Source organism: Atractosteus spatula, chromosome 22 (assembly GCF_055471065.1).
Source record: "Atractosteus spatula isolate fAtrSpa1 chromosome 22, fAtrSpa1.hap1, whole genome shotgun sequence".
Lineage (NCBI taxonomy): Eukaryota > Metazoa > Chordata > Actinopteri > Semionotiformes > Lepisosteidae > Atractosteus > Atractosteus spatula.
The window spans coordinates 13,402,149-13,428,243 of record NC_142727.1 but is presented as its reverse complement, the minus strand read 5'-3'; the positions used below and the strand labels follow the sequence as shown (position 1 = coordinate 13,428,243).

Genomic DNA, 26,095 nt, shown 5'->3' with positions numbered 1-26,095 from the left:
ATTAGGAGAACAGACGGTCGACTATCTCTGAAGTACTGCAGGTGTTGCGGTTCATGTTTTTTTGTTTTATTTTATACATAAAAAGAAAAGTGAATAACGCAAATCAGTTAAAAAAAAAGCCCAGACATAGAAAACAATTTCAAAGCTAATAAGAGATTACATTGTCAGTTTTCATCAGCGTACAGTGAGATGCCTGCACACTTAGGGGAAAAATGATTCAGCTAATGGACGTGCATTTTAAAAGGCAGCTATTTTCAACTCAGTATGTTCTTCTCCTTTGCCCTCCTGTTTTTTTTTTCTTCCCAAGTGCAGACTTTTGTAGTACAGCCAAGCCTAAATAAATTACCTCTGTCTCCCATTGTGCTGCTCCAATCCTGGCTTATCGTCTGAAGGAAGAACGTGAATAGGCAGTCTGTAATGATATCATTTCCTAACAAAACCCCTGAATTATGCACTACTGCTTCTCTAGTTCCACTACACTAGTTACTTTGCTCCAAACTGCCAACTATCCAAAGACTAGAATGCTGGAATTAGATACAATATTAAAATGTTCAGTATGAGAACATATTTGTATTAATCTTTTAAAATGTTGGTCATTTGAAGTTCATACTGTACGTATCCTTAACATCTAATGATTATTTAAAAACTAGTACATCAGAATTTATATAAATACTGGCTAATACATTACCTAAACCTATCAAAATAAACACAAAAATGAAACGATGTAACATCTGTGAAGCATCTCTGAAGGTCCAAATGTCATCCATGGATATAGTGTAAATTTCCCTCTCTAACGAAGGCATCTGGGAAAAATATCCTACAGATGACAGACAGACCTGATCTTAGGTTTGTCCCCCTATAAACACGTGAGAAACTCCCCTTCCTACAAACTGAAATGTACTTTTCTTCAACTGAGTTCAATACAAAATGCTCAGTTAGTAATGAAGCCATTCACGTGCATCTCATTTTGTTTTTCATAAAACATGCAACCTATGCTTTTAGATCATAAGATGCCACAATAAGGAGCATTTTTGTAGTGTATATTATAACAAATTTAATTAAACAATATAATTTTTAGGGATGTTCTGCAGTTAATTCCTGCTTAAGAGTCTGGTTATCTCTGGGAAGACATTGATGAAATCAGCAGGTATGACATCCTTTCAAAGCTGAAAATCACTGTATACTGAGAAACACATTCTGAAGAGAATTTGCACCCTCCACATTATTTGTTTCCTGCCTTTTTTTTTTGTTGGAACAGATAGGATAGTATTCCCTTAACAAAGAAGTCTCACAGAGTTTGCAACGCCGGTTATTGTTTCTGAATGTTCAGCTACGGTACAACGCACTACTAAACACGTGAAGCAAGCGTGCTCGTGCCACTTCTCCAGATATTACTGGCACTCATGATAAAACACACTGGAATGGAAAACTGCAGTGAGCTTAAAACTAAGGACATTTTCCCAATATATTAGGCAGAAAATTCTGGGTACCGCCAAGGATAAGCCAAGCGGAACACAGCACACCACTTGAAAAGTTTGGGCTCCATCCAATGCCCCTTGGGAATTTCCTCTTAAGTTCAATTCCAATTAAGGCCCACTAACTTGGTAGTAAATTAACAATCGGATCAAAGGCCTAAAGAACCCATTTGCCAAGCCTGGGCTCTTTTGCAACTACAGTAAACATTACAGATTGCCTCAGCATCGTTTTTCATGATTGGCTGCAGATGGAAAAGGCTATAGCTATTAATCCCTGGTGTCAGAATGCAATAACTGGGTACGAGCTGCTTCCGAACACATTTCCCCTAATTCCTCGTCCTGTCTGCAAGTGAACTACGTACATATTTCAGCTAACATTTCCTTTGCAGCCTGACAGCATAAGCTGGTTATTGAATCTTGTAGAAAGTGGAAGTGTGTGATCTCAAAAGCGGACCAAAGCCATAGGAGTGAAAATCAGAAAATCGTCGTCAGAATGTACAGTAAGTGCAACAAAGAAAAACACTAATCCAATTACACAAGAGAAGGAGGTGAGATGTTAAGTTTAAGTCTTGCATTTGTATTGTGATCAGAAAGCTTTTTTTTTTCCTCAAGAAGGGCACCTTTAAAGTTGGTAATTCCATAAATCCGTTCACTTTGAACTTTTTTCCCTTCTTCTTACATGAAAGAAGCATGAAAGTTGAAAAGGATACAGGGACTACAAGTTTCTTAATGCCAAACCCAGCCACTGTGGCCAGAAGCAAGCCTTCTCTATCATAATTAACAGGGGATTTGCAAAATTTTGAGGCCAAGCCTGAGGGAAAGTACAAAAAAAAAGTGCTAAAGTATGGATATAGGAGTCACAGAATTTCATTTCCATTTGATCAAAAGAGATCTTACGTGTGTCTTAATTCTGATCATATTGGATTCTCTGAGTAAGCTGCCATGTTTTTAAGTGATGTACTCTGTGTTTAGATGATGAAAGGAGGGTATAATGCAATGGACACAAAGATAAAAAATAGATTTAAACTAAATGCTGCAGCCTTTTTTAAAGGAATATCTGCGCATGATGGAGCTTCCCACATTACAGGTTTGAGAACCATTTCTTGAGGATGAGTTGTGCACTGACATAATATAAATATTTATGTGTTAGAGGTTTTTTATATCTGGGACCTTGATTTCTATTTTCAGACTGTTTCATGCCATGTTGAATGTTTCCCCCTCTGTGAGAGTGGGGAAGCTATTTTTCAACAATGTCCAAAACCAAGTCAAATGCCAGGTCATACAGTAGGTGTTTCAAGCTGGGTTATTTCCTCTTTATGACAACGACATAGTGTTACACCTCTGCACTTACACTGCTATACAGGTGTTTACTGTACCCAAATACAAAAGAATACGGAAAGGTCTCGTGTTCGATACTGTCCAAAGAAGACAATATGTTTTACTGAATACATTAAATTAAAAAAAAATAAAATATTGAATAATGTATTTCAGTGAACCAAACTCAAGCAAATAAAGCTTGTAATATATGAACTTTCTTTATATAGCACCTTTCATACATTCAAATGTATGGAAACAAGTGCAAAATGCTTGACAGAGCGAGCATAGACTAACATAAAAGATAATGACAATAATAATAATGGCAATAGGAAATCCCAAAAAACAAAGAGTCACAGGAGGGAATCAAAGTAAAAACGGTAACGATGTAAAATGTGATTGAAAAGAAAAAAAAATGTCAACATAAAATATCAACATAAAAGGGAAAACATAAAAACATCATTAAAAAACAACAAGCAATAAGACAAATATTATCTAAAATCTCTCATCTATTACATGGTATATGTTGTCATGAATCTTCCGGGAAGATGCTTAAGTACCACAGAAAGAGAAGTACTGGAAATTAATGTACGTATAGAACTCACATCGCAGCCAGGGCAGGATTAAAAGTAAGTTCACCTTACGAGAGCCTTATGTCTCGAGTTCGCAAGCTGCCATCTGTTCTTTGTTTTTCTTGGCAATTTAACCTGCCTGTGATAAATGTTCTATTGCAAAAATGCACTGATGACTAAACAAACATTTCTATATTGGAAAAAAAAATCAAATTAATTGAATTTATGCAGTGGTTTCTCGCCCATTACAGACTAAAACCTCTGCTAAGCCTGCAGGCTGTCATGGCTGAAACTGCTGGTGGTACTGTGTTTTATTTCTTATAACAAGGATTTTGTAATTATAAGAAATGTATAATTACAGAGCTTTGACAGTGCTTCACATTGTTGTGCCTCCATTTATTTAGCAAGCATTCTCAAATATACCGATCGAATAATAATAAAAAACAACACAAGAACCCAATTAATAATCCTCAGTGTCAGTGTTTTGTTACCTATAAGGGCAATTATAGTAGATGTGCTCCTCAAATATAACCATTAGAGTTTTTTAATCAACAAAAAAATGCCTCGCCTAATGATTCTGCTCTAAAGCAGATGCGTTAAAAAGGTTTAACCCTTCTCTGCTGCCTCTGCATTAATCCAGCTCATACATCCCATGTGACTATACATTCCTTATTCTTATCATTTAAAAAAAAAAGAGGTAAAAGGCCAAACACACTGCAGGCTGATGATTTCAAAGGCAAGGCCAGGCACTTTCTAAAAAGTTATTGAAACAGTGAACAGTAACCCTAAAATGCCAAGATAAACGAACACCAAAAGATCCAAATAATGGCCTGTGTCTGTAAACTGATTGCCTGATCAAATTAGAATTTAACATTGCCTGTTGTCGGCAGGGGAGAGAGAGGCAGTGCTACTGAGGCATATGATTCTTACCCCTCTCATTTTCAAGCACCATTTCCCCTATCCAACATGTGCTTTTGTCGAAAACAACAACCTCTGTCACCCAAACTGAATTCAAAACAAAATGATTGACCAGGCTCTCTCAAGGCACAAGAGTTAGATAGTTAACCACCAGCTAGACTTAAACCAATGGTTTCCACAGGTGCGTGGAACAAACAGCATGAACACACACGAAGAGACAAGACAATACAAGTTGTTTTCTTTTTCTCTACCTGGGATGTTCTGCGCAGCTCCTACGTCAACGATGAGACAGCAGGGAAGGAAAAAAAAAGAAGAAAGGCAAGATGTAAACAAGAGTTTTTATTGTAATACAATACAATGTAATACAATAATACATTTTTGAATCACAGGAATCAAAAAGAGACTGCAATCACACAATGTTTTACCTTTGGATGGGATATCAGTCTTCCAACCCACCTTTCCACATATTTTTTTTATATTTAAATATGTTTATATTTATTTCCATCTTAAAAACACAACTAATTGTCAGTGGTCATGAGCTATTGATGATGTGTTTCTTTTTAATTCCCTTTCCTTCCCTCTACAAACCACTGCCGGATTATCCCTGCTAGTTAGGTCAGGTAAACTACAGTATATCAAGCAGGCGTGACTGTGCTGTCATCCATCAATCAGATCTGCACTAAAAAGTTAGGAGAATTTGTCCTTCGTTTAGGAACTGATTAAATATGCAGATTTATTTGCAAACTGTGCATATGCGCTTCTATGTTGTTCCAGCTTTTTATGATCACTGCTTGAGGTGGAACATGTCAGTAAAATTGTACACTACAAATAAGTGAATTTACAGTACGGTAGGTGTGCTCAGCAGAAAGGGAAAGATCAAAGAACAAAGAAAAGTCAAAGACCACTTAAAACACAATACGTGTCAATGAGCGACCACACAAAACTACCAGTAACATAACTGCATGTTTCAAACACGAAAGCATGGCTTTCAGAGGTATTTGTCACCATATTTATTTTGCAGGTGAGCAGTATTTTCCCCAATACACTACTGTGGCACACAATGTACTTGTTGATGTTTTGGAGACGGAAGACTGTCATAATCCATGTTGTGAGGTCAGGATTTTGAAAAGAAGAACTATTGTGCCTTAAGGATATGCCAAATTGCAATTACAGTATGCTGACACTGATTATAACATATTCCTAGACTTGCATTTTTACCTGCTGTAGAACCAGGCAAGCAGTGACATTAAGTGTGAACAACCTCAATCTTCAAAGAAATGATCTGACTTTTCTGCAGTGATTCTGCTGTACTTTAAAGATAAATAGCATTTTTAAACATAAGCATTTTTTTTTTCATTTTCCTGCATAGGATGATTAATTTGAATAATGCACTGCAGTGTTTTCAAAGTAAAAAAATACACATCTAAAAATATTTCTTACTACATATTGAAGTTGTATATATACTATAAAGTATATGCATATAACAAAAACCTCCAGTGATAAAGGGATAATAAATATTTTTTTAATTTCTAAGAGCTTCAAATACAAATACAAATACATTAAACATGAAAGTTACCCAAGACCATACATGTATATTTTTTTCTGTGATGATGAGACGGCCTCACTCATTTAAAGCAACTCTGTGAAGCAAAAACAGAATGTAAACTTAAGTTACATGATTAAACTACAAATTCTGCAAGAGGTACTGCTTAGATGAGTGATTATAATTACAAGTAATGTAAAATGTCACAAGTCTTAATTTAAATCCACTCTCTATTGGAGTTGTCAGATGGTTGACAAAAAGTAATTGTCAAAATTAGCAAGCACAGTTATATAATGCAACATACCGGCAATGCAATATCAAATTCAAAATCATAAGGCTCCAAACATGAACCTTAAAATTTTGTATTTCGACAGCCTTTAAACTGTCTTCAACTTCAGACCTCATCTGAACACAGGTATGGCACATTCATCACAGAGAGCACGCCTGCGTTTAAGTAACAGCTCAGAACATTTAACATAAAAATATAACCCTGGGTTGACTGGCTGGTAGATATTAGAATCTTTCCTTTGAAAGATTTGCATCCAATTGGAGGGGAGTTATTTAAAATAAAACTTTTGCACTAAAAAAACAGCTGAATATACTGGCCTTTAAGCCATCCAGAATCACATCTGCGGCAAGATGTACTTCTTTAACTGCTTTTCTCAACTTGCATGCCCTCTGATGCAGAAAGATAAATGAACTAATAAATGCACCTCCTTCTACTGCTGCTGCTAATAATAATCATCCCCACAACATGTACAAGAACAACAATAATAACCTCCCTTTAACGTCCAGTGGCCAGCTCGGTTCTGCTATGGACAGTATGCAGTTCTGCGTATACATTTCTCATCAGTGCTGTGTGCCTGGAATACCAACAGGGAAACTGAGAAAAGATCCTTGATTTTTCTTTTTAAGAATTCACGTCAGGGCACAGGCTGAGCCGCTAACTACTTCTGAGTGCCTGCTGGCCCCCAGGCCAGCCTGGGAATCACAAGCTCCGAACACATGCCAAGGGAAAGGTCCACCCGTGTTAAGTAAATGCAGGGCTGAGAAGAATAATTCTGTGTTGCGAAATCCCCGGTGTCTCATTGAAGCCATCTCCACCTTGCAAGAACTGTCTGTGTTGATGCCTGCACTTTACACCCAAGGTTAAGCTACCGGTTTTGACCACAGAAATGCATTATGCATGAGTTATTTCAAGAAGAAGGTGCCTCCTGCCCCAAAGAGAGAAGCACATTAACTGCGGGTCAGCATGCATGTGCTCTATTAACAAACTTCTGTGCCACTGTACCACATTCACACCTCAAAGACTCACTGTGTATGTGACATCCAAAGGGCGCACAAGAACAGTCAATTCATAGCGGGGGTTAATTACAGTAAAACACCAAAGGCATTAGAAGAAAACTCTTTAGCCCTGAAAGACGTCTGTAGGTTGGTTTGTCTTATCAAACCTTTCAATTTCAGAAACTGAGAAGCACAGGTGGAAGGACATACTCAATTTTATTCATTGTAGGTTATCCAACAGTATCTGCCCTGCCTGTTTTGAACCGAGTTTAACTTCCGGTTTTGCGCTCACAAAAGCAGGTGTTGTGCAGGAGCAGTGGATGGGCTGGTCAATTTTGAGGCGCTTGCGCCCACTGAGCTGGTGAACAGCCTCCTGTAACGAAAGCGTTCTTTCAGGACCCTATGCAGACGACACGATCCAGGGTAGAGTAGGGAAAACATGGGCAAAAAGCATGCGGGAGTCGGGAATGAAAACAGGGGGCGTGGCCGAGGCAAACAATCCAGAAATAAGTCCAAGGGGGAATCCAAGAGAAGGCGAAAATCCAAAACCGGGCGTCCATCCAAGACGAACAGAACAAAAACGGGAACCGGCAGGAACAGGAACTTAAAAGCTTGATGGGACCAGGCACTTCCAGGTCCCGGACTCGCCTGGTACGGAAACCAATGCAGAGCCCCGAACAGAGTAGGCGTCTGGCCTTTAAGGGGAACTGGAAAGGGGGCTGGAACAGGGAGCAGGTGCGGGAGATGAGTAAAGAACAAGGAAGGGCTGGAGCGTCCTTAAGAGGAGGGGTTTACGAACGTGACACCTCCATGTCTGCAGCAATGGTAAGCAACAGTTCTGTACCAGCAGAGTGATGCTTCCTATTTTATTACTGAAGCTTCAACAAGTGATCTCCAGTCTCCCTAGAATACATCCCAGCTGGCAGCCCTGAAGCAGGCTGAGTTTGCTTTATTAAGGTTTGCGACACTGCACTCGTGCATAATATTCTACTCAAAGAAAGCATGCGTTTCTCATTTCAAAAATGGGAACTTTTTATTTAACCACATTTTTTTCTCTCTCTTTATAGACAGGGTTCAAAAGTATTAATGTTTTGATTAAATCTGAAAGGAGCTGCCTACAGGCAATTAAATATGACATGATATGTGTGCCACATTAAAAAAGAATTAGGGAGTGGGGAAAAAAAAGAACATTTATTTTAACTCTTTCCCACAGCGTTTTCCAGTGTGCCAATACATAAGACATAAATTTAAGAAGATGTATTTTTGGATGAGAGCTTTTGATCACTGGCTGCCAACTTTGAACTTTTTTTTTTGCATTATGCTGTGCGATTAAAATACATTCATCATAAAGTTCGTAAACAGCTCTAACATTGTGAGCAGGCACTCGAGCATGAATCCAGGATAAATGAATTAGGGCAATGTATTTTATCTCAGCATGGCAGCGTCGCTGTCTCCCAGGAAGGAGCAATCCATAACAAGGGAGGTTTAAGGAGCTATTTCACAACGCAGACAGGCTGGAGAATAGAAAGGGTTACACATTCCTGTTGTATGCACTAGAATGCACAGGGACAATAAGATCATTTACAAAAGTTGCAGAACATTCAGTCCTGCCAACACTATTTATAGAATATCTGCGCCCGTCCATATGCTACTGTACTTGAGCCACATTAGCCAAGGATTTATGGGCTGTCAGCACTGCTGTGATTAGATGTCGTTGCTGTCATTCTATTAAGCTGATATTGATGGACAAAATTCCGTGAAGATGCATTATGTGCCTTTTGAAGGAGCAAGGCCACCCGATGCTGGTAATCGATTCTACTGTAATCTGTCAGCAGCCGAGGTGAAGGAAGGAGGGACAGAACGGAGCCAGGTAAAAAAAACAACCTCTCGTTCCTGGGAAGGTGGCGAAAAATTCCCCCCACCTTCTCTTTAACAAGGGAGATTTAGCTTCTTCCCTGAATCCATAGGCATGGCAAGATAACTTGACATTTCAGCTCTCGGGAAGAGAAAACCACACTTGTGATTGGGGTCACTGAGGATAGAGTTTAATGGAAAGAAAAATTAAAAAAAAAAGAATTAAAAATTACAATAATGTCCCCTTAAAGAAAAAAAATCAGCTGGATATTTAAAGTCCATAATACTTAGTGGACCACAGATTCAATTGTAGATACACTGATTTATTTTCATCTGTAACTGTGAACACTTCATTTTTTTATCAGTATAACAATGGTGCACTACCTCACTGTCCTGGGAGAAGAATAAGTATTTGGAAATAAATCTGCATATCTAAGATAACTTGTGCAGAAATTAATTCAATAGGTGAATTGGACACTTGAGAGGAAGAAGCCTCTTGCATAGTTTTCAAATTTTGTTCCTTTAAAGCTTGCGGTCTTTGAAGTAGCAAATATTTCTTATGCGGGCAACCTGCTCCACATATTCAAGGCAAAAAGCAAAAATTAAAAGCAGACAGTTAATATGAAACAAACATGGAGAAGTCAAGACTGCATACTGTTAGTATTCAAACCTGTGTAAAACCTCAATTTAGGTGCACAATTAGTTGAGTGGCCTCTACAGACAAGAACAATGGTTATTGAATTATTTTAGAATAAAAGCATCTGTCTCTATGAAGTCCCTTGGTCCGGCAGTGAATTTCAAGTGAAGAACAAATCATGAAGGCTTTGGAGCTTTCAAAGCAAGTCAGCAATAAAGTATATGAAAAGCACAGATCGAGAGAGGAGAGAGGAGAAGCCTCTGAATATATCTGTGAGCACAGTCTTAATCATCTAGAAATGGAAGGTGTATCGCATCAAACAGACACTGGCATGATCAAGCCGGCCCTCCAAACTGAGCAGCCAGGCAATGAGGGATCTGGCGTGGGATAGCGATGAAAATTTGCAAGAGCTACAGAGTTCAATGGCTGAGGTGGGAGATTCAGTCAACCGTATCCAGAACAGTCTTTATGGCAGGGTGGCAAGAAGGAAAATAGTTTTTTTTCAAATCCTGCATGGAGTTTACAACATTATACCTGAGTGGTACTGAATAAACACGGCAAAGGGTCATATTGTTGGATGAGATGATATCGAGAACTTTGCAGCCTAAATGCCAAGAGTTACAAGATGTTTAGTGCAGAACATGGGTTCAGCACAGAAGTGGCAAAGCCTAGACGAAAGCCTATCTCAGTCTAGTAAAACTTAAAACGGGGGGCAAAAGGTCAACTTTCAGCAGGTCAACGATTCCAAAGCACAACGCTCAACTGGAGAGACTTAAAAATAAGAAAATAAATGCCCTTGCGAGGCCCCTCAAAGTCCTGACTAGGACTTCGAGACTGCCATTCAGAAGCTATCCCCAAACAGCAGGCAACAAATGCACCAAGCTGGTGTGCAACGTTACAGCTGTAATTGCTGACGAAGGTGCTCCCTCCGAATATTCAATATTTTAGTTGAATACCTAATCTAGCAACAGATTTCCCTTTTTTCCTTTTTCGGTCTGCATTGACCGTAATCTTCCCCACGGAAGTCTTCAGATTGAGTATTCCAACTATCAATACATTTCAAATTACAAATGTGTATGCAGTTATTTTGTATTTACATCCCATCCCAACTGAGACACCGTTTTTAGCTGGATACTGGATATAAAAGCTGAATAAAAAGGTTATATTAAAATGCCGTACATAGAAAACACAAATAGAAAACGATGCTTAAATCTAGGTTACAGAAAGAACACAGGTTAAGATATGTCTGACAGCAGCTGAAATTCTTTCTAAGTAGAATGACAAAACATTGAAAAAAACTGTAAAAGGCAGCAATTAAAGTTAAAGTGGCCATATTTAGTCCAAATTACAGACGGCTTATTACAATATTTTATAAAAGATCACCCTTCTTGTTGATGTGGGTAATGTAAGAAATGTTTGCAAATGCACGTGCTTGCCAACACATGTTGTTTCAGAATAAGTTAGGTATTGTCTTACAAGCACTTTGGTCATATAACCCAGAAGCACACTTAAACACATTCTTCATATCTTAAGTTGATGATAACCCAAAACAAGCACACCAAGCAGTCAGTAGGAAAACCAAGTTCTGATTTCTAGGAAAATATCTACTTCATTTACAGATAAAACACAACTTCACTATTCTTATTATTTACATTGCTCTGCTTTATTTAGCGTTCGGGGCAATTGACAACAGCTTTATTCCTTCACACATTCAGAGGCTCTGCAGGCATGGGGACAGAATATCACAGCTAGTTTGAAATATTACATTTATAATTGATTTTCGGAAGGAAATGACACAGACAGCAGTTGGTAGAAATGCTATGAAGAACCTTCTCTAGTTAATGTATATAATTTCCCCTGGCATGAGTAATCCAAAAATTCCAATCCTACATTTATAACATCTTCAGCTCCTGAAATAAAATATAGTCAGATAACAAATGTTAAAACATCTGTCATCTCTTCCTTGTTAGTTAATTTATAAAGCTGTGTTTGGTACCAGTCTACACTTTTTTTTCAAAAGTGTTATCATTTTTTAGAGTTTAGCAATAGACTGGTAAGTATTAATAATTCATTAAGTGATTTATAGTACAAATTGCCAGAGCCTAATATCCATGGTCCCTTTCTCTCCTTATTTATGTATAAGGCTTCAATTTAGAATTATGGTACAGTTTTCTCCCCTAAGAGGAAGTTGTGCAATTTCCTTACATTTCCAGTAAATGACTAGCTAAGTGTTATACACCAAGATCACCTCTGAATGTTTGTTCCATATTAGAAATGAGCTTGGAATGAATGCATAAACAACGACTTCAACATTACTTGAGTGAAAGGAGACCAGGGAATTTGAAAGGCCAGATCGTTCTTTGAAAAATCCAAATAAAGTTAAACAGATGAGCATCATGTCATTGTTACAATTCTGAAAAAACAAAAAGGGGGAGACTTCTCAAGTCAAGAAAGGGAAAGATCTGCTAACAATGGTGACCCTCTTTCACGACGACTTTTAAACAAGACTCCCTTCGGGATCCCAGAAATCTATAATCTTTCATTTCCTTGTCTCACACCGAATTCTGTTTCATCAGATGCTGTTGCAGAAATTGGTAAATCTGTCAGTCTAGTGATACACTTTTAAAATGAAAAGATCTGTCCTCGCACAGTGCACTTAGAGTGGAAATGCCCCTTTTCTTTAGAGGGTGGCAGATGGATAAAACACTTGAGATAGCAGATTTCACTAACCCCCCTTAAAAGAAAAGGGATAAAACAAAATCACAATCTAGGGAAAACATTGTTAAGGAGATGGTAGCAAATAAACAGGGAAAGAAAACATAAGATTATAACAGGCAATACTGTTTTAGAACATCAAGCTCTTACTGTATATAAGCTGTTCTTTGAACACGCTGGACTGGGATCATGAATGGTTAAAAATCAGGGGATAATTTACATTAAATCCCAACAGTGCAGATCAGAATCTCTAGATCTTTGGTTATCACTGGTCCAATTTGAGTCAAGAATGACAGAAAGTAAGAAGCAGGAGAAGTTATTAGTAAAAAGAGGTCTGAGGCAATAAACCTTCATTTATATGGAAATATATATATATAGCTGTCAAAGAATATTAAGAGGCCTGAACTTTTGTGTTAAGAGAGGAGTGGACTTATTTCAACGAGATTACTTAAGGCACAATACATGCAACCAGAACAAGGATGACTGGTGATGACAGGAGAGATGATTGCAGTCTGCTTGATGCCTCCAATTTCTGCGCATCCATTTGGAAAAAATAAAAGTTTTTTTAATTTATTTTTGGCTTAAAGATGTGGCTTATCTTTTGTCACCCAGCTGTGTGGCCGTACTCGAGTATTCTGCCCATGGATGGCTTGACTGCAGGATCAAGCTCCGAAGAATACAGGCACTGGTGGTGGTCTGGACCCATGCTTCAGTGTAACCCACTGTGTTGTCATTTAATTAAAAGGTTAGAAGCAAAAGTTCTAAACTTACTTTAAAGGGGATTTTATAGAAAAGCCCAGGTTCGCTGTGTGGGTCCGTGGCACAAAGATTGGCATCCGGGGTTATAATTTGAAATAACTGAAAAAAATATTTTTAACTGTTTAACCCTTCAGCACAAATGAACTGAGGATCAGTTAAAGGATTTGTTTTTAAAGCCTGTGCAACTGACTCATCTTTTTTCCCCCAAAACTGCACTTTGCAATTGATCGGGTGGACCGTCGAGAAACAACAAAATGCATTTTTAATGAGAAAAACTGATCAAATGCCTAGACTCCAGACAGTGAGAGACCAGCCTGATAAATATCTTTGATATGACTGAAGGATCAATGACTTTTTTTAAGACACAAGCAAAGCAATGATGTGGCCAGTTATCTGTAAGTTACAAAGTAACTCTTCTTGAAAAGCATTAAAGTATTAAATCTCTAATGTACCTTCTGAATCATTTTTAAAACTAATTTAATTTTATTTTTAATCTGAGGATTAATTTTAATGGTTAAATTAACTGGTTTATAACCTACAAATTTTCAAAATCTTTTCTGCACTCCAAAAACCTTTGGAAATAAAATGCCAATTGCCTTTTTATCATTCATTTTAGATATTTGTGAAATATGAGTCCTGAAATTCACAGTCCTACGGATTTTGAAAAAGTAAAAGTTTAATTAAGTAAATGGGTCAATCATAAAAGAATTAAACGGAGTCTTTGTCAAGTCTTTGATAATAATGCTACTAAGAGTAAGGCCTTTACTGTATATTTTAAAATTTCGCAAGGCTTATTCATGTCCACAGTGACATAATGTAATGTAATTTGAAGAATATGTATTTATCTGTGAAGAGCTATTCTGTGATCTAAAAGATGGAACGCAACGTTAAAAAATACATTTAACAAGAAAATAATATGAATATCTTGGACTAAGTCTACAGATACAGGACAATTATTTTGAAGAGGTGTCCTTCTGTGAACACTAAAGCATCAGGGATTTTAAAGGTCTGCTGTAGAATCAACATGGACCTTGAGCCAAGACTGAAGACTTTCTACATCTGCAGATTGAAGAAGGGCATAATAGATGGATATCAGATGGCTAAATTTGTCAGAGGAAGAATTGTTTCCTTTTATGACATAGTGCCAAACTGTAAAATGAATAATGTAGAACTTTTGTGTATGAAAAGAAGATTACAGTCATGTTGGGTTTAAAAGTTTTCAAAATTCGAGAGACATGAAGTGTAGTTCACTTCTTAAAGCACTGTAAATTGCTGGAAGTGCAAGAGGATGGTCATAAAACAGGGCCATGACATCTTTAAGAAGCAGTGAACACACCTGGATTTTATTTCAGTGTAGTATTATGAATGGTAACATTCAGAAAAAAGATACCATTAAAACCTAAATATTTGATCATTAATGTTCGGTCAGCTAACCAGCCTGGATAATAATAAACTGGAACTGGGATGAAATCATTTGTAGTGAGATAAACAAAGGGTATGAGTTCTTGGGAGCTTTGTAAATAATTTCTATAGCAACATTAAAGAGAAAAGAATATCACAAAGTTTTAAATCTGAACTCTATATAAAAATTTCCTGAAGTCTCTGAATCAACAACAAAAACGATACTATACAACACAGCCTCAGGTCAGTCTATAGGACACAGATTGCACAGTCACAGTGTATTATCAATGAAAGATGACTACAAGCTCATATAACGAAATTAGCTTTCAAAATGAGACAGCACGCATTAAGTAACAATTCTCAGTCTAGCTAGCACTTTGCAAAATAAGTGACATTTCATGGTGAAACACTTCGGAACAAAATAGATCCACTCTAGTGCTGAATATCAGAATTTGTATTAAGTGAAGCATTGAGACATTCGAAAATTTTTTGTTCCCCCTTGCAGATGCTTTTGCTCAAGTCTTTTAAAACACGACTTGCAGTGAAAATAATGCAGAAGCAGTGCATGGATTGGTGTTTTCTATTTGTTTTCAAATTTGACTGCATGAAAATTACATCAATGCAAATGTGCAAGTTCTTGCAGATGAATTTTTATTTTAGTACTTTTTCTGCTTATGCTTACTCTGAACCAGGTCTTTTATTAAGAAATATCACTGAACTAAGGACCTTCCTTTTTCAAGGAAGAGCCGGGGATTGAGGATAAGCAGAGAACAGAGTTTTTTTTTTCTCTTTCCTTCTCAAAAATACAAACTGGACTTTTAGTAAGCGGCAGTAACGCAAATCACAAAAGATCTTCTGGCTTCTAGAAGGTTATTTTAGCCTTGTATACTCCTACAGCAGACAAGGCGTTCCCAGTTTTAAACAAAGCCCTGCAGTGGGAATAAAGCCGATCTATAGCTTTTATGATTCAGCATGGTACATTATGGCTGGGAATACAAAGGCATCACAAGTAACATTTTGTGACATGGTATAAAATTCTGGTGCATTATCATGATGAAGGCTGTCAGGCTGAGAGATGTGCTCTTCATGCATTGTGGGCCTTTTGCTTAAATTGTCAATACCAACAAAATGCCAAGATTAACAAAGGCCCTGGAAGACTCAAAGTATGCGCATTTGTAACAGACGAAATAATGACCAATCGATGCAAATAACACAGAACGAGTTACTGTTGTACAAATGAATTCAAAACTGACTAATGCAGTCTGTGAGGATGCAGTACGAGCTGAGCTATGCAGTCGAGTTGTCTTTTCAGCTCGTAACACATAGAAGACAAGCACTGGTATTTACAGTGGAGGCCAGAAGCAGCCACATTAAAGTACAATAAGGAATGATTGATACAGCCCCCCCCCCCCAAAAAAAAAGCTCTGTATTTGCAAAGTATTCTATCGTGTTCAGCTCATGCAAGACTCTCCTAAATAATGTTTCACAAATCTCTCAACACTCCAGGGATTTCTTGAACTAATTCCTTCCTCCAACAGATTTAAAAAGTGTTAATCCACTGGGTTTAGATGTGGCAAATTCAGAGGCTATTCATCTCTCAATGGTTTTCAATATGCATGTTGGGGAGAAATAACTCTTTCAATATAGTCACAGGGGACTTAACTTGTCAAAGCAGTTTTCAAATATCTGAGGAAGGTACAATTGCACCCAACTGCTAAGATATTACAGCACCATGAAACCTGTCACTGATGCTCGGATCTGACTAATGCCTACTTCAATTTATTCAATTATCAGATAGCCTTTGGTTGACTGGAAAACATATCTGTATCTTTTAATACAATGAGAGAAATAGAGAGTAAAAGGGGATTTTAATGCTTGGCATCAGTACATCCAAAAAAATGTGGGGTCTGATGCATACTGCTCTTAAACCATATATTCTAACCCATATCTTGAGTGACAACAAGATAATCCTTCCCTATAAAATTGTTTTTATTCATGAGTTCAAACAATTTAGTAATTTAGCAAATAGTTCAACATGGCTTCTTTAGTTGTATCTAGACATGCTCTTTACAATGTTACAATTCCATAACATCTTCTTCTTTCTTTATTTTGAGAGGGATCTGGCTGAGACCAGACAATCTGCTCATTTTTCAGTGCAATGTTATGCAATAACACTACTTGCGCTTCAGGTACTGTACATCACATGAACCTATCACTGCACTAAACTGCTGTAAAAGTGCAATCAAGTTTTGTTATATAAGAGTCACAGAAACCCTTTATTGATGATTAGCACTGGAATGGAAAGTAAGATTAGTTATATGAATTTACTTTAAAAAACAATACCACATGTACCTTTACCGTGCTTATTATTCTTGTACTTGAATTGGGGCATCAAAGAAAAACCCAATATCTGCCTCTCTCTATTGATTAACCTGCATTTGATCACTGGCATTTAACTATCCCTCAACCTATTGTAGCTAAGTGAACAAATTAAATTTTAGAGCAAGCACAGGTCAAAAGAGTAATCGAAAATGAGGCGCTTGAGTTGGATATTTTCGTTTATGAAGAGAAGTACGTTTTGCTCTTACTGCCATTTTTCCACTTAAAAGCATGCATTAAAATTTTTAATGTGCTGCTTGTAATACAGTAATACTGTATACTTTCCCTATGGTTATCCTTGTTGGACAACAGTTCATAGGCATACCGTATGAATGAACAAGACAATTCAATAACATTTTAGCTTAGCGGGAAGACCAGGAAAAGTATGGAAATGGAGATGCATCTCTTCATATCTGAAATCTTTACCTCAGGGGGACAAAACAGAGTAACCATGCTGATTTCACTTTGGCTACCTTAGTTGTTTAGCTAACAATACAGAGTAGGTCAATTCTATTTTGCAGTTATTTACCTCTGATTTGGCTCCCTGAATAATGACATCCAGAACTCATAACAAATTAGCAAAATATCTCTGTTTAAAAAAGAAAGGTGTAGAAAAGACAGAAGCTGTGATCTATTTGATGGGACTGGGAAGAAGTTTCCCCAAACCTATTTTTGCACTGCCGCTGGGCTCAGAGAAAGAGACGGAGTCATAGGCCGTTATTCTACCCCAGCCTGCTGCACCCTAAACCCCTCAATTGGGAAGTCAGTGCAGATCATTATACAGTAGGGAGCCATTGCAGAAACACTCCAACGGACTGATTTTCCCAACATACATACCCTACTATCGGGATTTTTCTTCGACTCTCTTTCCCCTTTCTTTTTATCAGTGGCCAGCAACCGTGTAATGTAATCTATAGAGACCATATGAGCAGGAACAACTGATGCAATCAGCTATAAGTGTGCATTTCTCCACATTATGATAAATAGTCCAACATTATAAAGCCCTTAGTTGTACTGTATTTTACATAAGCAAGTGATGAATCCAGACCTCCAGGGCAAACGTAGTTCTACATAAACAGTACAGTATCTTTTTTCCATAAGGGAGCAATACAATTTCCAAAGCAAAGAGAAAAAGTCCTACATTTTCTAATTTATACGCTCTAATTCATGGAGTGTCTTTCATGAATGTGCATAATAGTTGTAAAATATATTAACTTGCAAAAGTTAAAAGTTATAGTAGATCTATAAGTCAGTATTTTGGAGGCAGGGTACATTTAACTAGATTAAAATGTACAAATTCACAGAATTTTCATTTGGACGATCTCTCACATCATACCAGGCTATAGTTCAGAGAAATACAGTAATGCAAAAGCACTTCAAATCGCTGAAAACGTAGTTTTATTCAAAGCGATGATAAACAGTGCTTTCAATGAACTACAGGTTGTTTTGCAATAAACCCACCACCAACCTCATGAAACTCTGTGAAACCAAGTTTACTCTTGTTTAACCTCTTCTGTCACAATGATTCTGAGATACTGAACTACAAAGTGGTGTGATACTCTATACATGGCAAACATTTGATGTTCTTCTTTAAGTAGAAGTTCATTCACAGGGTCAGTACATGAAACAATACAGCAAAAGGAGAAGGAATTACAGAAAGGATAACAGCAGGATAGTTTCCAGCCAATCAGCTTTCAGTTTTCACCGTCACTTGACATATAACCACAAAAGAAAACAGTTTGTGAATTAGTTTCAAGGGAAAACATTTGAACCATCCTTGATCTGAAAGACAATCTCAAGGATTTTTGCTTAAAAAAGAATTCAAAACATTTGCCTGATTACACTGACACAGGTTGCATGGAATCAGTTTGAAAATGGGTTTTATATTGGAGCCAATTATCCTTCCAAATGTCCTCAAAACATATTGCATTCTGCCAGTGAGTGACCTCCAGCAACGTCACCCCCCTTGAAAAACAAAGCAAATGGCTTTAAAGCTTATTTTCCTCAAAACTGAAGGAAAGGAAGAAATAACTGACTCAACAGAACCAATAACAGTTCTTCGGCCTTGATGTCAGAAATATAAAAAAAACAGAATATCCTTTGAATAAACCCCAGAGGAATTTACATGCAACAGTAACATTTCTATCGTTGAAGAAGCCTGTTGGGACCACCTCAAGTCCTTTTCAAGGCTTTAGAGATTTTCAAAGGTCTTCTCCATTCACAGCCAAATAAGAATGGAAATGGAGCACCTGCTCACATAAACAGCTATATATCAAGTCAAGGCTGTCCCCTTTCACACGGAACCTAAAAGCAGAAGACTCTACAGTGTTAATGAAACAAATTTATGGATCGCACAATTAAAAACCAACACGCTTTTGAGTAGACCTGTAAGTTGCAGCAGGAATCCATAACCTTTGGTTAGAAAACCAGAAAATCCAAAGCTTTTCATTACTATTTCAATTATTTGCAAAAGTCAAAACAGAAACTGCCTACAGGTAGCTGCTCACCAAATACTGGAAGGCATATGCGACATTTCACACGTGTCCTTCAAATTTCACATACACTTAGTAATTCTGTTTCATATTAAGAAGAGTGGTGAATATTTTAGGCACAAATACCTCAAACCCACACACCAGGTTGAGGCTATAAGCGTTTTCAGCTATATAAAATAAGTAAAGACTTCTCTTGTTATTCATCAGACTTAAACTAAACTAACAAAAGGGCAAACTGATATGAAACCACTGGCAGCTATCTAAACAAAAATATACAAATTGCTTTTAAGCCTCATAAGTTAAGTTCTACAAAGTTTTCAATGAAAATGTTTTTATATTTGACCACAAATGAATGTTTTTATACAATAAGTAGGTGGCAAAGCCTAAAAGCAGGTTTTCTTCCACATGCAGTATATTCTACAATCTTTTGTTTATACTGTGGGCTGATCCTATTTAGGTGTAGTGTTGCAATACACTAATAATAATCCATTTAAAAAAGTTTCAAGGAGCAAAATATATCTTTGCGATTGTTTGCCAAGCAGTTCGTATGTGCAGCTGTGCAACATACTGTATGTACATTCTTCATTTAACAAATCCTTCTCTTTCAAGGATGAATGCCAGTACAGTACTCTGTTGCGAATACAAACTGTACTCCTTTCACATAATTAACAGTGAAAGGCGACGAGTCCAAACATTGGAATTTAATCAGTAAAGTGTTCAAGAACATGGTTACTTATTTTTAATTACCTTGGCATTTTCATCACTGACATCAACAAAATTCCTGGTTCTCAAGCGCTAATAAGAACACAGATTCCTTCAAAATGAAGAGAGCTTCATTCCTTGGAATGAAGGGAGGGTAAAAGTTTATCAACCCATGAACAAGATGTAATTTCCACCATCTGAAATGAACACCGAACATTATCGATTGTCAAAATTACATTTAATAAAGCAAATGTGTAAATTCTAATGCATTTTTTTTCTAGTGCCAATTTTTCATATCAGGAAAGGGCAAGTGCTCGTTCATTTTAAATGGGTTATACACTGCTTGTTCCTCTCTGCCTCAGAAATCGTGCTTACCACATGTGTTCCCAGTGCAGGTGGGTTTTCAGTTTGTACTGCTCCTTCAGATTCTATTTAAGAAGTGACTTAAATATGCAGGAACATTATTACGTAACGCAGCACAGTCCACAGTCTTACAATCAGTAGCAGCTGAACAGTGTGCTCTACAGAATGCAGATGATGCAACTACCATTTACAAAATTACAGAATGGGATATTTATGACAAAAGGAACCATTTTGTTGAATCCAGAATAAAAAAGACAAGGGTAATGCGAATCTGTGGTGTTCTTCACCTTTATTTCTAACCAAAAGCACTATCCTGAATAATCTGTATACCCCTCTGGGCTCCTTATCAGTTCCAAACTCTTGGTGATTTGGAGATTTGCAGAGCTCCAACTCAGTGTTATTCAACACATAAGAATTGCATGCTGTCGTCAGTAACAGACCTCCACACACATCAGACTTCACACCTGCCACAATGGCGCATTGTACTGGATTATAATTCAATTTAACACTCAATCCCATTTTCATGGCCTGTTCTATGTCTGCCGGCAAAACCCCAAGATCTGTTGCAAAGCTCCAAACACATTGATGTCTCAATTGCACAAATGTGGGTAGCTTCTGAAAATGGATTACAGAACCGAGTCAATATTAAACAAACAGCTTCCGATTTTAAGACTCTACTTACAAAGGTATTAAGATCTCAGTACGTGATAAAACCACATGATTCCTACACTGGCTGGAAGGACTGAAAAGGGGACTCTGAATGTTGCCCCTTTTCGCAAATATTTTTCAAAATTCCTGCTACAGGGTCTAAGTGAATACGAAAATGAGCTGATTGCTGATAATGGCCTTCTGAAGACGTGTTTTTTGGCAAAATATATGGACACTTTTCTGCTATAACTCCATCCAAACATTTTCTAATTCAGGGATGCCTGAATGAGATGCCACTCCACTGCAGGGTGGACACACAGAACCACACATCCTGGAACAATTTTCCCAGAGGCCAATGAATCTACCAAGCACCCAGAACAAAACCACATGAGCACAGGGAGAACATACAGGCTCCACACAAATAGTGCCTGGGGCCCTACAAGACAGCAATGCTAATCACTGTGCCATGTAGTCCATGTAGTCTATGTAGTCCTTGTTCTAGAGCTGATCCTGGTGTTTCTGTATTATTAGGAAAGCTTGAAATAGGGGGTTCAGGGGGCAAAAAAGCAACCACAAGCAACTTAAAATGACACATTTAAAACCAAAACCAGCTTAACATCATTCACAGCACATAAGAAATATACTTGATAACTTTGAAGTGCCGTTATACTATTTAAATGCAACCATTTCATGAGCAAGAAGCCTTCTTTGGCCAAAATCATCCTGCAACTCACCACTGGCAGCCCACTGAAGCTCAACAGGTGTGAGCCTGGCCAGTACCTGGCTGGGAGACTCCTGGGAAAACTAAGGCTGCAGTTGGAAGTGGTGTTAGTGGATCCAGTAGGCGGCGCTCACCCTGAGGTCTATGTGGATCCTAATGCCCCAGTACAGTGACAGGGACACTATACTGTAAAAAAGGTGCCGTCCTACGGATGAGATGTAAAACCGAGGTCCTGACTCTGTGTGGTCATTAAAAAATTCCAGGGCATTTCTTGAAAAGAGCAGGGGTGTAACCCCAGCATCCAGGCCAAACTTCCCCCTGGCCTTTACCAATCATGACCTCCTAATAATCCCCATCTCTGAACTGGCTTCATTACTCTGTTCACCTCCCCGCTAATAGCTAATAGGTGAGAGTACTGGCGCACTATGGCTGCTGTTGCATCATCCAGGTGGGGCTGCACACTGGTGGTGGTGGAGGGGAGTCCCCATTACCTGTAAAGTGCTTTGAATGGAGTGTCCAGAAAAGTGCTACAGTATATGAGTGTAAGCAAATAATTAATTAGTTTTTATACATCTCATAAATGTGTCATTTCTGCTTTCTGGGGAAGGAGAGACATTACTTTTTAATACAAACTTGCAAAGATCACAGTTTACAGCAATCTAAATTGGGCTAAGGAGCCACAACATTTGTTCATTAATCATTTTTACAGCCTCCTTAGTGTTTTGTGACATTTACAGTGGTTGTGTGTGGCATTTGATGTCCCTCTTTTGTAAAACGAATGTGTTTTTTTTCCCTCCTTACTCTGTGGCCTCTGCTCGTGTCTTTCAATTCATTGAAAGAAAAACACATCGCTCTTTTAAGCACTTCTCTGAAGTTAACACGGATGACAATTTCCAAGTACCAATGTACAGCCCGTCCACTACAGCAAAAAAGAAAACGGAGAAAAGAACATTTTTTTTTCTGAGTGTATTTTTTTTTTCCCTGAAAAAAGAAAGGAATCATGAAAAGGCAAAGAGAAAAGAAAAATGTAACAGTGACGTCAGATAAGCATAATTACACTTTTAAAACTAAGCAGGTATGAGCCTGGTCAGTACCTGGATGGGAGACCTCCTGGGAAAAACTAAGGTTGCTGCTGGAAGAGGTGTTAGTGGGGCCAGCAGGGGGTGCTCACCCTGCGGTCTATGTGGGTCCTAATGCCCCAGTATAGTGATGGGGACACTATACTGTAAACAGGCGCCGTCCTTCAGATGAGACGTAAAACCGAGGTCCTGACTCTCTGTGGTCGTTAAAAATCCCAGGGCGTTTCTCGAAAAGAGTAGGGGTGTAACCCCGGTGTCCTGGCCACATTTCCCATTGGCCCTTACCAATCATGGCCTCCTAATAATCCCCCTCTGTGAATTGGCTTCATTACTCTCTGCTCTCCTCCACACTGATAGCTGATGTGTGGTGAGTGTTCTGGCGCACTATGGCTGCCGTCGCATCATCCAGGTGGATGCTGCACATTGGTGGTGGTGGAGGGGAGTCCTTACCTGTAACCTGTACCTAAAGCGCCATTACCTGTAAAGCGCTTTGAGTGGAGTGTCCAGAAAAGCGCTATATAAGTGTAAGCAATTATTATTATTATTATTAAAAGGAAACCCTATCACAAAATTATTCATCATTTTAAAATGCAGTTAAAATGTGCTGTTTATCATGTAGTAAACTGTAGTGGAACAAAAGGTAGTCATCTACTTCATTAATATGGCTGGGAATGAAGAAACATCTCTAGGGTATAAGCAGTAGGATGTTTAATTAGAATGTTTTGCATGGGGATACATAACATGGCTTGGCATTTTCCCTGTTTATGTCCATTCAGCACATAAAGGGAATCTGACAATTGCCCTTCATTTCTCATTACTGAAACAGCCAGACATACACAGAAAATCTCAGGTGTCTTTTCTTATAAGGTCAGTGGAATGCCTCATTCCATTGCGTAGCAAAGCACCATAATTCTTACTGGCATGTAAACATACATTACAGTCTCAAGTCTGGACTGCCTGAGGAAGGCTGCTTTATCAAAACATTACTCCCCCTTCCAAAACAAAATATTTTTTACTCTTGCGAGTGTCTTGCAGGTAGTGTTATTTCAATCCCTGTAACCTCTGCTGTTCCCTTATGTAAAAGAGTGCATATTTATAATTTATGGTACAGCACACAGCTGTGATGCAGGGACTTCAAGTCGTGTTTCATTACTGGGAGCAATACTGTGTTAGGACACACATTAAAATGGTTGTTAAATAAAAGATAAAATGCAATTACTTCTCCAAGAACAGGTTCCGTTACATTTAATTAAGGTTTAGAAGTATCACAAAGCAGCCTATCTTTATCTTTTCCATTAAAAATATAGGGTGCCTTGCAAAAGTATTAACTTGTACTATATTAACTTATGGTTTCAATGTATTTTAGTTTTTAATTGTTCTTTGTGGTGTTCGCTGAATTTTAACTTGTTTCTCCTGTAAAAGTGTTTGGCTTGAGCTTTCAAGTCATGATTAAATATTCATTTTAAAAAGGTACAGTATATACAGTACAACATTTATAATTCATCAAAATGAGACGTCACCGGAAGGGGGAAAATGCATTTGTAAGGCGCTCTATATATGCCATCTACGAGGTTGCGTTTTTTTACGCTGCTTTCTCGCAGCTCTTCAGTTTGATTCCAGACCGGAGATCATTCCGTGGGGAGCTTGCACATTCCTCTCCTGTTCACGTCTGCAGCCCTCACCAGGACAAGTAGCGTTCTGATGCTAAAAAAGTCTAAAAGATGGACGGGCATCTTGATGACAACACGCCAATTCTCATGGCTTCGTGACGGCCCAAGATTGTTTGTTACAACGCTGTGGGTTCTTTCACTGGAATTTTTTTTTCTCTCCTCCACTGCGAACACCTGTGCTATGCAGCCACCGAATCCAGCTACCATATCCCTTGATAATAACATCCATCAGTACCAACACCAATCACATGAAACCCACAAAATGCATCAATTTGTTTGCTATTTTAATGTGTTTCTGTGAGGCACAATCAGACACCTGTCACAAACACCTGCTGCCTATTCCACAGAGCGTGAAAAAGGAAGAGAGGCCTTTTGTTTCCGCTCAAGAGTTTATAATCAGCTCAGGCTTTCTAATCTTCACCAAGTTCTTCTTCTGGATTTTTTCTGGGATATCTCGCTTATCAATTAGTCTTGGCCTTAGGCGAGATACAGAGCTCCTCACAACAAAGACAAACTGTATCTGCAATAACCTGACTCTGTTTGTTTCTGCTATCACAAGGACATACAAAATAATGTACTCTGAATTGCAGTGGTGTTTGCTATTCGTCTGTCCCTCGGCCATGGCCAAGGCAATGTAAACTAAGACATGTTAGATAAGACAGTTAGAATATAGGAAAAAGTATTTGAGGTGTTCCATGTGTTGGAAGTGTCAAGTTTAAAAGATATTAATTTTTGTGCAAAAAAATTAAAAATCCTCCTAATGGAAAACATCAGAGTAAAGGCTTTGTCATTCTTTTATTCAACCATCCATCCAAAGAGACCGATCTGAAATCTCACCAAGGACGATCTATGGATCAGCTTGATTGAGAAAATAAGAATGTTTCTTAACATGTTCGCATTTGGCTGGGGCCATGTAATGTTGAGCACACTACTGAGAAAAAGACAAAACATGGGCTGAACACCCTCTTCTGATTTGGAATCTTCTGTTTATGTTCTCATGCAGCAGGTGACAGTGGAGCCTAACCTGCATCGATCAAAGCCTCACACGTAACCTTTTAATGCGCAACCTGCTTTGCATTTGTCAGGTAGACCCAACTGTTTACAATTTTCACAATTCGGAGATTGATATGTACTTTAAAAAAGCAAGACGGGGAAAAAAAGACAGACCTGACACTAGAAAGGCAACTCATTAAAATAAATAGGCAAAAATAAAGAAGATGAGACAACATCAAATTCCCTAAACAGCAGAACTTCATGACCCCCCCCGCTTGAATTACATGTATCACCTGCTCCCTCTGGAATCATGGCAAAGTTAATCACAAGCTAGAATCCAACAGAGAATCCAGATGAGGTCTGCGTTATGGCTGTAAAAGACACTTCCTTTATCTCATCAACACAGAACAGAGACATGAAGCTGTCTGCTTCCTGGTGCCAGTGAAAAAAGAAAGCTGACGAGACCTGAATCTGACACTGACAGGGTGAACATGATGAATTGAGGTGGTGCAGCATTACAGCAAGAGGTTTTTAGAGTTTTTTTTTTTAAACTGTAAATGAGGACATTTTTTTAAC

At 38.1% G+C, this 26,095-nt stretch overlaps 1 protein-coding gene across 1 annotated transcript in view; it reads right to left on the bottom strand.

Moving 5' to 3' along the window:
- Nucleotides 1-26,095, bottom strand: part of LOC148816836 (cell adhesion molecule 1-like) — a 315,115-nt gene that overhangs the window by 88,618 nt on the left and 200,402 nt on the right. Inside the window, exon 2 of the mRNA XM_088939476.1 lies at nucleotides 4,531-4,551. Within this exon, the coding sequence (XP_088795602.1) occupies nucleotides 4,531-4,551 (21 nt within the window). The remainder of the gene's footprint in view (nucleotides 1-4,530; nucleotides 4,552-26,095) is intronic.